This window comes from Telopea speciosissima, chromosome 10 (genome assembly GCF_018873765.1).
Source record: "Telopea speciosissima isolate NSW1024214 ecotype Mountain lineage chromosome 10, Tspe_v1, whole genome shotgun sequence".
NCBI lineage: Eukaryota > Viridiplantae > Streptophyta > Magnoliopsida > Proteales > Proteaceae > Telopea > Telopea speciosissima.
Genome location: NC_057925.1, coordinates 21,878,819 through 21,893,951, shown reverse-complemented (window position 1 = coordinate 21,893,951; position 15,133 = coordinate 21,878,819). Strand labels below are relative to the sequence as shown.

At 39.9% G+C, this 15,133-nt stretch overlaps 1 protein-coding gene across 3 annotated transcripts in view; it reads left to right on the top strand.

Moving 5' to 3' along the window:
* The window catches only part of LOC122643921 (hexokinase-3-like), a 63,757-nt gene extending 58,904 nt beyond the window's left edge, over positions 1 to 4,853 (top strand). For 2 of the 3 annotated variants that reach the window (XM_043837497.1, XM_043837496.1), the window contains 2 exons: positions 4,160 to 4,241; positions 4,364 to 4,853. In XM_043837497.1, the coding sequence (XP_043693432.1) occupies positions 4,160 to 4,241; positions 4,364 to 4,759 (478 nt within the window). In that variant the 3' untranslated portion in view covers positions 4,760 to 4,853. The remainder of the gene's footprint in view (positions 1 to 4,159; positions 4,242 to 4,363) is intronic. The other variant, XR_006330197.1, reaches the window with a different exon arrangement.
* The last annotated feature ends 10,280 nt before the right edge of the window (positions 4,854 to 15,133 follow it).

Genomic DNA, 15,133 nt, shown 5'->3' with positions numbered 1-15,133 from the left:
AAAAAAACACATGGATCAAAGGCCCAATGCATACATATCCCCACCCAAGCCTTATTTCCAATAAAATAAGCCCATTATGTGACTTATTAGCATAAAATTGGGTCGTGAATGGCTAGAAGAACGAAAAGGCATCATTGATCGTGACGGTAACTTGTGCACTCTACATCCTTTTCACATGCCCCAGACATTCATTTTTCATGGGTTAGTTGACGATGTTTGTTCCAAGCCAAAAGAGGCATCACCAGTGATACAGCCTCAACCAGAACAGCAAATAGTAGCAATAGAAGATGAGCAAATCGTGGGTCAAGTAACGATAGATTCCAATGTAGTGAAAGCTGTTCCACATCATGAGTTCGTTCTTCCCCACGATGTTCCAGCCATGGATGCACCCCTAAAGCTTCATATTTTGGATTTTCTTCAAGTTGCAAATATGGAACCTATAGCCCCCGCTCGTAGGCTTTTATTTATACCATTCTACAAACCTCGTGGACGAGTTTTTCTTAACACTGGGGAAATTGATGCAGGTACACTACCTTGGACCGACCCAAACCCAATTGGGTATCTAGTTGGAGATGAACCGGGTTCAGATTGAGTTTTTGGAATTTAGTAGGATTTTAGGAATTTATGTTATTTGGGGAAATAATGTCTTTTAGTTTATTTTAGAAGTTAGCTACGTAGGATATTTGGTTCCTAATCCTTCTTAGTTTCCTTATTTGAATTAGTTTCCTAGTTAGAGAGTTGGTCTTTATTTTTAGGAGTCTTTTATTTCTCTTTATATATGATGTAATTCCTCATCATTGTAGATAGATTTGAAGAATGAATTGAGTTTATGGTTTGAGTAGCCTGAGGGCTGTGTGTGGGTGCACTCTTCCCCCCCCCCCCCCTCTTCTTATGCAATTTCTTCTCTCTTATCTCCCTGCAACTCTGATTTCTTATTTTCTACCAAGTTCCCCTCTTCTCCTAACCAGCCCTCCACCACTGCTTGGAATTGGACATGAGCCTTTGAGTTCTATTATAAAAAATGGGCAGAAGATCGCTGCCAGGCTATCCTCTTTGTTGATACCATGTAGCTGAGATTCTCCTGATTTCCTGGGCTATCCTCTTTCCTCTTACTTTCATCTTTCGTTTTTCATTTCTCACTTTTCCTATCTCTTTTCTTCATTTTTATTCTTCGTTCCTTGTTACTTTCCTTTCCCTTTGTGTGGATCTCTGTTTCACTTAATTTGCTCTGAAAGGATCCATTTAGTCGACCCCATTTAGTTGGGATAAGGCTGAGTTTGTTGTTGTTGTTGTATTGTTGCCTGACTGCTGGGTCTCCTGCACAAAAGCGAGGGCCAATGAGCGCACATAGGGTAATGTAGTCTTAGAATAGGAATTAATCCCACTAGGAACCAAGTAGAACCAAGCTTAGGGTAAGCCTGCTGTTTAGGGATGATTAGGGGCTGTTTTAGGGCAAAATTAGGGTTTAGGATGGGAATTTGGGAATGGGGTTTATAGGGTTTTAATCTGCAGGTTTAGAGGGTCATTATGGTATAAAAATATCTGGATTTGAATAAGTTTTAATTTCCTGCAGAAATTAGGGTTAGGTTTCGGGTTTTGTAAATAAGGTAAACAACTAAAATTATGGTTTAAAGTAGGATTTAGGGGCAGGGGTTAAGGTCGACTGTTAGAGGGGCTAGGGGGGAAGATTCGGTTGCAATATGGAAGGTTTCTGATGGCTGAATGTGTCCCAGCAGAAAATTAGGGTTTTTAGGGTCAATGGAGAAGAGGGATCTTAGGGTTTGGATGGACAGAATGGGCAGCAGCTAGGGTCGAGTGGAGATGGTGATGAGGGGAAGTTATGGTCCAAATCTGATCAGATTCCAATGGAGGAGCAGATCTGAATCAGAGTTTAGAGTCTTCTAGGGTTTATGAAAATAAGACAGAAGAGAAAAGGAATTGATTGGGGAAGGGAAGAAAAGATAAACAGAAAATAATAAATTCAAACTCACTCTCGAATCCTCTAACAGTAGTATGAATGGTTGAAGGATGAAGCCACCTTCGAAGAAAGAAGATCCTCCCAGCCGTCACGGCGTAAGGAGTCAACCGGATTCCAACAGTCCCTTTCCACCTTGATAGAACCACAAGGATGCACACTCAACAGAGCAGGGCAGCAGCTATGGCAGCAAACAAAAAGCTTTTCATTAATCAAATTCGTGTTCAAGGCTTTGCCCCCTTACAACCTTATATAAAAGACTCAAAAATAGACTTTTACTCTAAAAAGGAAAGCCCTAACCCAATTCCTAACCTATTAGGTAACATAAACTGACTAGGAAACTAAAATAGACTCAAAATAGAGTCCTAATGACTTAAAAACAACTTAAACTACTTAAAATAAAGAAGATTCCCTACTAGCCAATAGGATATAAGAACCTCTTAGCCAATAGGATCACTTCACTTAAATTAGACCAATTGAACCAATTGGATGCAACCAATTTAAACCGGTTCAATTAAAAACATAAAAATAGACTAAATATTGGGCTAATCCCGTATGCAACCAATGTACCCCTCTTTTAGGCCCATAAAAGTGGCCTATTACCTAGAAAACTCATGGGATCAAAGGCCCAACATACATATAACCCAACCCTAGACTTATTTCTAAAGAAATAAGCCCATTTCGGTGACGAATCTGCATCATAGGGGCATCAGCGGGGGTGGGATTTTTTCATTTTGGGGGATGGGGTGCCATTTTACGTGGTCCTATGTCTGGGTGTAGGCTGCACACAGCCTGGCAGGGATTTTTTTCCCAATAGAAATATAAAAAATTTGAAATCGTTGAACAAATTGAAAAATCGAAACTATATAAAGTAAGGAATAATCTTGCTTATGGTTTATGCATATTTGAAACTCATGCATGAAAAAGTGAGAAGCGTTGCACTCAATATCAATGTACTGTGTGTTCCAGCTTCTCGGTTTTCTAATTTTTTAATGGTTTTTAGATTTTTTCATTGTTTATATCTATAATCAGAGGAAATGGCATGAATGCATTGATCCATGTACATAAGTTACTAATCTGGTTCTCTTTTTTCCTACCCCCCCCCCCCCTTTCTTTCCTGGTAAAGCATAAGTTATCAATGACTTGTGAACTTATTTCACACATCCCTCAACATATATTCTATTTTGGGTTGGAATATTTAAATACCACAAACATGGCTGAAATCTGTCAATATGCTGTCCTTTAGGTTATCTCACATTTCATATTCTCTTAGGCCCTGTTTGTTTTATGGAAAATAATCGTCTGGGAATAAAAGGAGTGGGATAATTGTAGGATAATCCATAAAATTCTAAAAAAGGCAGGTGTTTGGTTGCCTAGGGTGGGAAAGGAAGCAAACAAGCATCCATAATAAGGTAACTTGGCTTCCTACATGGCAAGCCATTTATCCCACCCCACCCTTCTCCAAAGTCCCACCATTTTGGGTAGGAATTTTTTTTTTTGGGGTGGGGGGGGGGGGGGGGGAAGGGAAATAATTTTATTATATGTGGGGTCCAGAACTTTATTACACATTAAATAAAAAATTATGAAATTCTGTTGTATACCATCATTTCCTTCCCTTATCTTACTGCTTTGTAACCCCATTATATATGGGGCTCATAACTTCTCCTTTCCCACCCCTTTTTGTCTGCCAAACAAACGGGGCCCTAGTGGAATGTTGATATACATTTTTTATGTGTAGTATGCTGGCTACATAAAGCCATGTTCATGTATATTGTATGGTTTTTATTTTAATGGATTCTTTTTTTATTCTTGAAAATGAATATTAATCTGAAGATACTTATAATGGTCAATTTCCATTTTTCTCTGTTGTGGTTGCTTTTGAGAATTATATTTATTGGTGTGCTTCATATATAGTTTTCATGTGTTTGTTACTTGGTTGCGGGTTTGAAACTTGGAAATAGCTTCTCCTGCAAAGCAGGGGGTAAGGCTGTGTAAATTTGCCCCTCCCAGACCCTGCAGTAGCGGGAGCCTCGCATACTAGGATGCTCTTTTCTTCATATAGAGCAAGAGTGGGCTTACGCACTTCATTCTGTCAACCTTGTTATTCAGTCAAGTTATTTTTGCTCAAATTTTTTAATTTTCCTGGAACTAAGATTTTTGTGTTATTACCTCGAACAAATCCAGGACTCCATTGATGGCTGCCATGCATGAGGGTGAATCTCCTGACTTGACGGAAGTATCCAGAATATTGAAGGATACATTTGAGGTAAAAAAAATGTGCATCATTTGCATGAGTTTGTTTCTCTCATTGACATGGGTCCCTTTAAGGATGATACAAGATGTGAAAATATCATGACTGAGTTCCCTTGGTTTGGTTTTCCTTTACAGATAGATGATGTTCCTTTGAAGGTAAGGAAGCTAATTGTGAGAGTATGTGATGTGGTGACACGCAGAGCTGCCCGACTGGCAGCTGCAGGCATTGTGGGGATCTTGAAGAAAATAGGGAGGGATGGAAGTGGTGGTGTCGCCAGTGGAAGAAGCAAGAGTATAGGTGATTCATCAAGCAAAATGAGATCAATTGTGGCGATAGAGGGCGGACTATATTCCAGTTATAACATGTTCAGGCAGTATTTAAATGAAGCTGTGGCTGAAATCTTGGGGGAGGAAATGGCCCAACATGTTATTTTAAAAGTAACAGAAGATGGGTCTGGAATTGGAGCAGCTCTGCTTGCTGCTTCCTATTCATCCCCCAATGTGGCTAATGATAATGTAACGTTGCTATAAATATATGTTAAAATATATTTTTCCCTGTAAAATGTAGAATTCATTTTCCATATTCCATTTAAATATATATAAAAAAGCTTTGGTGTTGTGAATAGCCTCTGTAGATTTCCATTCTGTTATTATCGGTGCAGATTTTTTTAGTTCTTCAGCATTGATTCAGGTTCATACAGAATTTTCTTCCAGTTATTTTGGTGTTTCAATTGAAGTGGTATAAGGGAAGGGAAACCATGAAAGGGCGTCCTTTGTTCCATTTTCCAGTGAAGATAGTTCTTTGCTGTCTCCCGAACTACAGTTTTTTGGCCAACTCACCTTGGAAGGCTTCCTGTGCACACCCCAAATATCTGTCCTGTGTCAGCTCAGATGGGTTTGAATTATGTGGACGGCTAGAACCCAAGGTTCCCTGTTAACTCTTCAAATATTATAGTCTAAATTGTGTATGTTACAGGGCAAAATAAACATTGGAACAATCTAAGATTGCGGGTGCACTCTTTTTTTTGGTAAGAACAAAATTTATTGAGAAAAGCCTCGTGGGAGGCGAGTACAGCAAGCATCAAATAAAAATTTTAACAACAGAAAAAAGGGGTGGGGGTTGGGTAGACTCCCAGAAACTAAACCCAGGGGTATAAACGCCAAAGGATGCCACTGTGTCTGCAGAAAAATTGCCTTCCCAGAGGCAATCTGAAATTATGTGGGATATGCACAGCGGATGAGATTGGTTAGTCTCCTTGATACTGTTGATGACCATAAGGTAGTCAATTTCAATATTGATCTTCTGATATTCCCGGTTGAGGGCCACAAGTAAAGCGTATTGTATTGCCAACGCTTCAGTTACACGTGAAGGTATTGCCTATTCCTGCTGCAAACCTGAAGATAAGTCTCAAAAGAGAGGTTACTCTGGCACCATCAACATTGATCTTAATAATGTCCATTAAAAGAGGTGTCCAATAGATGTGTTTGATAAATTTGTAGGTCAAACTACGGTCCATGGGATCAGGGCGGTTCACCTTAGTAAATCAATAAACTTTATACTTCGAGATCATTGATTTAGGGAACTCCAGGGTTGTACCTAGGGAACCCTAGGTTGCCTTAAGGCACCCCAATATGGCATGGACGCCCCGTTTACAATTTTAGGGTTAACCATGATCGCCCATGGTGTCCCTACAATTTTAGTGTTAACCATGGTCGCCCATGGTGTCCCTACTAGAACCCTAATAGGTTTTGGTGTGACAAACCAATGTCCAGTCCAATCATCTCTAATCCATCACATGGAAAGAGGGATCCATCTCATACCCGAATGCGCAACAGAAACAAATCGAATCGGGTTCTTTCGCATCCCATGAATAATCAATAATTAAAATCAACAGGAATTAATAAAGAATTGTTAACCTAGTGAGCCTCAAGTGTTGCTCCTCCAATAGACAATGGTTCTTCCTCCAATGAGCACTTCAAGTAAACAGATCTGAACCTCCAATGGTGCAACCAAGGTTCTTCAAGCCAATCCCAGATGCTCTTCAGTTCTTCAAGCACAGATCTAGATTTCTAAAACCCCAACTCTCAATCACAGTAGAGAGAAACAAGAAGAAGAAGAAGAGATCACAAGAGGGAGAGACCAAAACACATCCAAGAAGGGTAGCCAGAAAAACGTGGAGACTGTGTGCCCCCTCTGCGTTTTGATCCCCTTTTATAATAATAGGGTTTAATTAAAACCCTTGATGGATTTAGATAAAATCTTGTGAGAGTCTGACTCTCTCTCTCTTTATTTGGCAGTTCTGTTTAAACTCAAAGTGCTTCTAATTGATGAAGAAGCAGAATCTAATAGGGAATTATTTAATTAGTTACTTTATTTAAATTTATGAATAATTACAATTAGCATCATATCCATTAATTAAATAAAGAATCAATTATTTTAACAAATTCCAAATAACTCCCTACATGATAATAAATTATCGTATACAACCCCCCTCTAATCAACACCATCATTATGGAATCTAGGGCATGTACACTTGTACTGCCAAACCCCATTTCACAGTATATGTCCATATAAGAGTGTTTGTGCATCTAATCGGGTCCCGTAAAACTCGATAAAATACTTTATTCAAATAATTATATATAATACATTATTTTATGTAAAATAGATTTTGCAAAAAACTATTTCTAAAACAGCACTGGATCCAGATTCCGATCCGATCATTCACAGACAGTCTCAATCTTGGTGTTCCCCAATCGGGCAGTGGTGACCATGTTGAGTAACTCCTTCACTCACAAAGTGTTCACGCATTCCCAGAACACCGGCTTTAACTCACTTGAGTCTCAGTCATTGATGAACCAAAGAATGCGATCACACTTTGCAGCGACAAGGTGCCCTCAGGTAAAGGGTGTCGGTGACACATGTCTATCCCTTCCTACATCTGGCAATAATATATGAGGGAATCGACAAAGTAGATTCTTCGCCAATACACACATCGATCATGTGGGTACTCGCATTCGTACCCTGACATCACATGTCTAGGCATACCCAATGCTACAACCATATGATAAGGGTGCCCAGCCCAAACCCTAGTCGTGACTACCATTTTAAGTAAAACTTATGGACACAATGCTCAAAAAGTTTATATCACATGTGATAATATTAAACAAAAATGTATAGAAGTTCAATACAAAGTAAGATCGGATTGAACCGGACCGAACCGAGTTTGATAGACACACAAGTCTATCAATCTCCCACTTGTACATCAAAGCCAATTTCCCATACATTTTAAACCCATGCCCTCCATGTGGTTTTCAAACACTCCAGGAGATAAACCCTTTGTCATGGCATCATACACATTTTCAGTTGTGTCCACTTTAGAGATATTCACGTCGCCCTGCTGGATAATCTCTTTGATGAGGTGATACTTCCGTTGCATGTGCTAATTCCTCTGATGAGCCCTAGGCTCTTTAGCCTGTGCAATAGCCCCTTTGTTGTCACATAACAGGGGAATAAGGCCCTTGACAAGGTCAAGGACAACCTCCAAATCTAATAGGAATTTCCTTAGCTAAACACCTTTATTTACTGCATCCCAAGCTGCAAGGTATTCTGCTTCGGTATTGGAATCGGCTGTAGATTTCTGTTTTGCACTCCCCCACACAATGACACCTCCACCCACTAGATATACCATCCCAGACGTGAATTTTTTGTCATCCTTGTCAGTTTGGAAATCTGAGTCTGTGTAACCCAGAACTGACAACTGATCAGATCCCAAAACCAAGAAACATTCCTTAGTCCTTCTCAGGTACTTGAGAATATTCTTGATAGCACTCCAATGCTTCCGTCCAGGGTTAGATTGGTCACGACTTACCATACCTACTGCATAGCAAATGTCCGGCCTTGTACACAATATAGCGTACATAAGACTCCCTACTGCTGATGCATAGGAAATCCTCTCCATCTCTTCAATGTCTGTCTGGGACTAAGGACACTGAGATCTGGAAAGACTGACTCCATGTCGGAAAGGGACGCTTCCCCGTTTGGAGTTCTCCATGCTAAATCTGGCCAGGACTTTGTCTATCTAGGTAGCCTGTGACAAGCCTAGCATAATTTTTTGGCGATCTCTCACGAGTTTGATCTAAGGATATAGCTAGCTTCACCAAGGTCTTTCATCGAGAATGTTGTGGATAACCACTGTTTCACTGATGAAAGAAACCCCACATCGTTACCCATCAACAATATGTCATCTACGTATAAACTAAAAAAACATACTGCACTCCCACTGATCTTCTTGTAAACGCATGGTTCATCCATGTTTTGATCAAAACCAAAAGATTTGATTGATTGATCAAACCTAATGTTCCAGCTTCTGGAAGCCTATTTCAGGACCTCTGCAATTTGCACACTTTTCTTTCTTCCTCTAAGGAAGAGAACCCCTCTGGCTATTGCATGTAGATTTCTTCATGAAGAAACCCATTCAGAAATGCAGTTTGCACATCCATCTGCTAGATCTCATAATCAAAGTGTGTGGCGATAGCCAACAAAATCCTAATGGACTTCATCATCACCACTGGTGAAAAGGTTTTCTCATAGTCTATACCCTCTTTCTGGGTATAGCCCTTTGCCACCAGTCTCGCTTTGAATCTTTCGACCTTTCCATCCGTGCCCTTCTTCCTCTTGAAGATCCATTTACATCCAATCGACTTAACGCTAAGTGGTGGATCGAATAGAGTCCAGACCTTGTTGGATTGCATCGAATCGATTTCAGAACGCATTGTCTCCAGCCACCTAGTGGCATCAACATCCTTAAGAGCCTCAGAGTATGTTATCGGATCATCTTCCAATTCAACAGACACCATGTGGAACTCTTCCACTGTTTGTTCCTCTTCGGTTAGAAGAGTAAGCCTGGTGGATGGTCTAATAGTCCTCCCACTGCGTCAAGGTTCTTGAGGTGTTGGTATTTCAGCGAGTATGCCAATTGGTCTCACTTCTGGAAGTGAAGTTTCTGAGTTATCTAATGACTACAGTTTCGGACCTCTTGTTCAACATTTCTTCCTCCAGAAATGTGACATGTTTACTTACTATGACCTTCTGGTCAATCGGGTCATAAAAATAGTAACCTATCGTGCCTTTGGGGTAGCCTAAGAAATAACATCTTAAAGTCCTGGATTCTAACTTGTCTGTCTGTTCCTTTCGCACATGTGCTATGCAACCCTATACCCTAAGGTGTTGAATGCTGGACTTATGCCCTTTCTACAACTCAAAGGGTGTCTTAGCTACAGACTTGGATGGAACCTTATGCAAGATATAAATTGTTGTTTCTAAAACATACCCCCAGAAAGAGAGAGGTAGCTCACTATAAGTGAGCATCGTCCAGACCATATCCAATAGAGTCTGATTGTGTTGTTCGGATACACCATTTTATTGTGGTATTTCTGGATTAGTTAGTTGACTAACTATCTCCTGCGATATGAGGTATTCTTTAAATTCATCCGATAGATACTCTCCTCCACGATTTGATCATAAGGACTTGATGCGTTTATCGAGCTGTCTTTCAACCTCGGCTTGAAACTCCTTGAATTTATCAAAGGCTTCCGATTTTCTACGCATCAAGTATATGTAACCATATCTAGAGTAATCATCGGTGAAAGTTATATACTCATACCCATACCTTGCTTGTATGTTTTTGGGTCCACACACATCAGTGTGTATTAACTCTAACAGATCTGTGGCTCTAGTGCCTTTATTGCTAAAGGGTTTCTTGGTCATTCTGCCCTAAAGGCATGACTCACAGGTAGGGAATGGTTCCACCCTCAAACACTCTAAGGGCCCATCCCTCACCAATCTACTGATTCGGTCCAAATTAATGTGACCTAATCTTAGATGCCATAGATATGTTGAGTTCACTGGAGCTGCTTTTCGTTTCAAATCAACATTCGAAACAACATTCGTTCTAATAGGGCAATCCAGAAGTACAATCCACTTTGCATATATTCAGATGCCACAAAAGAATTATTAAAACAAATAATCAATTTAGAATTAAAGGAAAAACTATACCTATCCAAAACAAGTTTTGAAACTGAAATAGTATTCCTCTTAAAAGAGGGAACATAGTAGCAATCCTTTAAAACTAAACTAGCAGAACTAAAATTTAAAATAAAAGTTCCCACAGCCATTGCCATGGTTTCAGCTCCAGTGCCCATCCGAAGATGCACATCATTTCTTTCCAGATTCCTTGTCTCTTTGAACCCCTACAAATCATTGCAAATATGAACAGTGGAACCACTATCCACCAACCAAGAGTTGGTCGGTTCAAAAGACAAGTTAGACTCATAAAGAACGTAAACATCATATGTACCTTCTTTAGCAACCTCAGTTTCATCCGGCTTTTTGTCTTTCACAATATCTAGGAATGCACAACAGTTCCTTTTCCAGTGACCCTCCTTCTTGCAATAGAAGCACTTGCCTTTGCCTTTATTGCCAGACTTCCCACCCTTGGGTTTCAGGGGCTTACCTTTCCCTTTTTCTTCTTCTTCCCATTTGAAGAAGGCTTCACATCAGTTGCATTGACCTCATTCTTGTCATTCTTTAAGGAGGCTTTTTACCTCTACTAATGCGTTAGCAAGGTCAGTGAGCTCCATCTCCTTATCTAACATCTTGTAGGACATTTTAAAGGGTGCATAGGCAGAAGTGAGTGATGCCAAGATCACATCGATCTTGTATCGCATACCAAAATCAGTCCCCATGGATTCCAATTTCTCAAACAGATTGATCATTTTTATGACGTGGTCCATCATTGGAGTCCGAAGAGCTTAGGAGACCATGGGAGGTCAGACTACACGCGAGTATATTGGAGATCGGACAACGGGAGATTGAGCTATAAGCGAGTATAACGGAGATCGGGAGACCACGGGAGGTTAGACAATATGCGAGTATAGAAGAACTTAGGAGACCACGAGGGGTCAGGTTATACGTGAGCACAACGAAAATCAGGAGACCATGGGAGGTCGATCTATACGCGAGTATAATGGAAATCAGAAGACCATGGGAGGTCGGACTATACACGAGTATAGCAGAGATCAGAAGACCATGGGAGGCCAGTCTATATGCGAGTATAGAGGAGATTAGAAGGACTATGTGCAACCATTTGAGCATTGCTCGACCGGATTTGATCTTTTGATGGATTGATCTAAATGAGAGTATAACTAAGATCAAAGATTCATGGGACCATCGAACTATACACGAGTATAGCGAGGATCAGAAAAATCAATGAATAACTTGTACACGAGTAGGAGGATCAAATTCGTAGGGTGATCAAACTATACACGAGTATAGTGGGTTTAATGAATGATTAAGCTATACACGAGTATAGTAGAGATTAATAGGATCAAGTTGCACAAGAGTACGAATTTTTTTTAAAGGTCATTGATGAATTCAGTTGTGGTCGGAGAATCAAATTGCATGCGAGTGCAGAAGATATCAAAGGTTTGGACAAGCCATACGTGAGTGTGGTAAGAGTCAAACATATGAGATCAAGTTGTATGTGAATGCAACAAAAATCAACGTTTAGACAACATGTGACAATGCAATCTTTATGCATGATGAAATTTTTTATTTTTTTATGTAAAGAGATGAAATAGTCAATTTTATGCAAGTATTTATGATGCAAACATGGGAAAATGAAAAGCAATCATATATAGTCATAAAATACTTACCAAATATCCTTCATTTCACAAATGATTAGTGCATAAATGTTATAGCAGCACCAAAAACCTGGGTAGAGACAAATATTTTTCATGGTTGTGATTCACCTCTTTTTTTTCTTCTTCTTTTGAAAAAAACATTTTATTTGCAAAATTATTTTATTTTGAAATCCTATTGCACAATTCCACATAGACATATTATTCATGTCCCTGTTACTCGTATAGGCTCGACAGACGCTGAGGGCCAAAATCGAATGGGCAGAACTTTACCCCAATAGTTCAGAATAGATGCGACCAAGATGGGTGGATAGGTCATTCTTCCCTTCCTCCATGGGTAGCATTATCTTTCTTTTCCATGTGGTCATCGAAGTTCTTCAATGATTAGGAACTGATCCCCATGGATAGGATGCCCCTCTTATTTCATATGCTCTTTCCCTGTAGACTACCCCAGGGAAATATACTTTCTTCCTCATGCCCCTTCATCTCTGATAAAGATTGCCCCAGTGACAACTTAATTCCTCTTCTGGTATTCCCCTGGTCACCTCGCTGGTTAAAAGGGTGAGTACACTACTACTGATGTTCCAAGCAATAAATTCCCTTGACCTTTGTAGACAGACCCTTTTTTTTTTTTATCATTGGGTCGCATAAAAAAGAGAGATACTGACGAAGAAGTGGATAGAGTAGAAATATGGAGGGTAAAAAAAAGATAGGGAAGTGAATGGATGGACGGAGGATTGTACATGTGGGAGGACCGAACTTGATTGCTCTTTTATGAAGTTGCCTACGTAGCCTAACTTGGGATCAGGTCAAACGTAGTTCAGGACAAAGATGTCCCAACGTCAAAGCCTTGATAATTAAGTTCCATCATAGTCGAGTGAGCTCGAAGCTGTGGATAAGAGTCTCATCATCATTTAGCCCAGGAGGGTTTTACTAGGTTGTAATGGGGCTTAGGACTGGGTTCCAAAGGATGGTAGAGGCTCAAATGTGCCCCTAGGATCTAACCATGACTCGACACTTCTGCTCCCAAATTTCTACTAAGAGTCTGATAACTGAACTTGTTGGGGAACTTTTTCTTTTCAGTAGTGTAATCGAGAAGTTTGGCAATCCCTCTCGTGTTTCAACTGAAGACTTTGGTAATCTTAACCTTAAAGATTGGTTGATAATTTTGACAATTCCGTCCCTGAAGGAAAATTGGCAATTTTTGCCCCATGGTCTAATTGCTCCTAATCGTTTGCAATATTTTTTAGCCAATGCTTACTCTCTCTTTTTTTTTTTTTTTTTTTTTTTTGAACTCTTTTTGCTCTCATTTTTTTTTAAAATTCTTTCATCATCTTTGTTTTTGCACTTTTTTTGGACTCTCATTTTTTTTCTCTTTCATCACTTCTTTTTTTTTTTTTTGCTCTCTTTTTGAAACTTTCATTTTTCTCTTTTAAGATTGGCCCAATTTTAGTTGTGGAGATGGAGCTACTCTTTTTTTTTTTTTTTAAATCCTTCGAAAACGTATTGCCCTTGTAACATCTTACTTCATCGAGGAGACTTCTTCCGGTTAGACCCTAGAAGGTAATGGGACATTTTGAGGAGCAAGAGGATGCATGGATAATGAGGTGTAGGTGGGCCAAAGTGAGTTTTTTAAAGGAAAAGGCTAAGGCACAACTGGGGGACTAGTGGATTTTATTGTCTCAGGGTTTATTTGGGATGACTAGCGGCTAAAGGGGGCCTCCTTTAATAGGCTTTATGAGATGAAATCTTCATCTAAGCTTTCGGCTTGTTTGAAGAGGATCAGATGTATGGAAAGCTCAAGATCTTTGACCAATCAAGACTTTGACATTGGGGACCAGGGTAATGAGTTTTTTTTTTTAAACTAACAGTTAGGAAATCATCCTAAACTGTCATTCGAATGAAAGTAAAAAGAAAGAGATTGGATAGATGGAAAGGAAAACATGTTCATTAACAACTAATGGACAATACACTGTGGGTGAGTTACAGAAGGAAATTTGATTGAATGAAAAGACCTAAGGGATGCGGATCCAATGATGTCTTCAGTGTAATCCTGTCTACACAAAATTGAAGTACTGTCACTGCTTTGTCACGAGACTGTGCAGTTTGTACCATAAAAAATGCCCTTCTAACCAGAGTTGGGTACTGGATCCATTTTAAGTCGGCCAACGAGACTAATGCCCATCAAGTTAATGACCACAGTTTAATGCCTTCGAGCGATAGTGATGTCCTCAATCAGTGTCTGCCCCTATTCCATCTTAGGAATATGGAGAACTTTCTTTGGTCCGAGTCTACCGCTATGCAGGTTGACAATGTAAAAGAAGTATTCCCTTTTAAAACTGGTGGTAGCATCAAAAGGATTTTCCCATAAACTTGGAGGAATCTGCTCCATAGGGACTCCATTAATCTCACACAAATGATTCCTTATCTTCTCCCAATCATCCTTTCTATATCCTCTGTTAAAGAAATCCACCAAACTGAATGTTGTACCAGAATGAAAGGTGCAACGAGGTCAACGCATGATCAAATTAGGTTTCCCTTGCGACTCCTGTCCCCAGTGAGGACTATGGAGGGTATAGAGGACATTCCATTTTGCACAACAAAATAATTGCTCGAGCCATTGAGTCTGTGTCTGAAACCGAAGAAGGAACTTCATTGTGTTTGACCAAGGGGGAACAAATTCTATATGCGATTCATCCTGGCTCATATAGGTCAACAATTCTAGAACACAGAAGCTAAATGCTACCACGTATCTTTCGTAGAGATACCAGAGGAAACAAAGGGCTTCAGTAGACAATTGGTAAATATCTCTTATCCCAAAGATATTAAAGAAAGGATAATCTGGATGGTCAGAAAGTCCTCGGAGGTCGTCACTCCCACGGTTAACGAGATTAATTTCATGAAACAATTTTAGGCAATCTTCACTCCTTGTTTGTAAGACCTGATGCATGATCTGTTCTTGGAGATGGAAAGGCAAAAGGTCAATCCGAGGTTGCAATCCTGCCAAAACCTCTTCTTCATTGATCTCTTCATTGCCTTCAGGCCCATTCGGCTTGGTCATATTGGTTGTTGAAGGAAGAGAAGATTCATGGACATCTTGGGCGAACATCATTAATGGAGACTTTCGACCTGTCACTACCTCTTCTAAAGGAACCGGCGAAGCTTGGATCAAGGACGTTGATTGTTTGATTGACAGACTATTGTTCT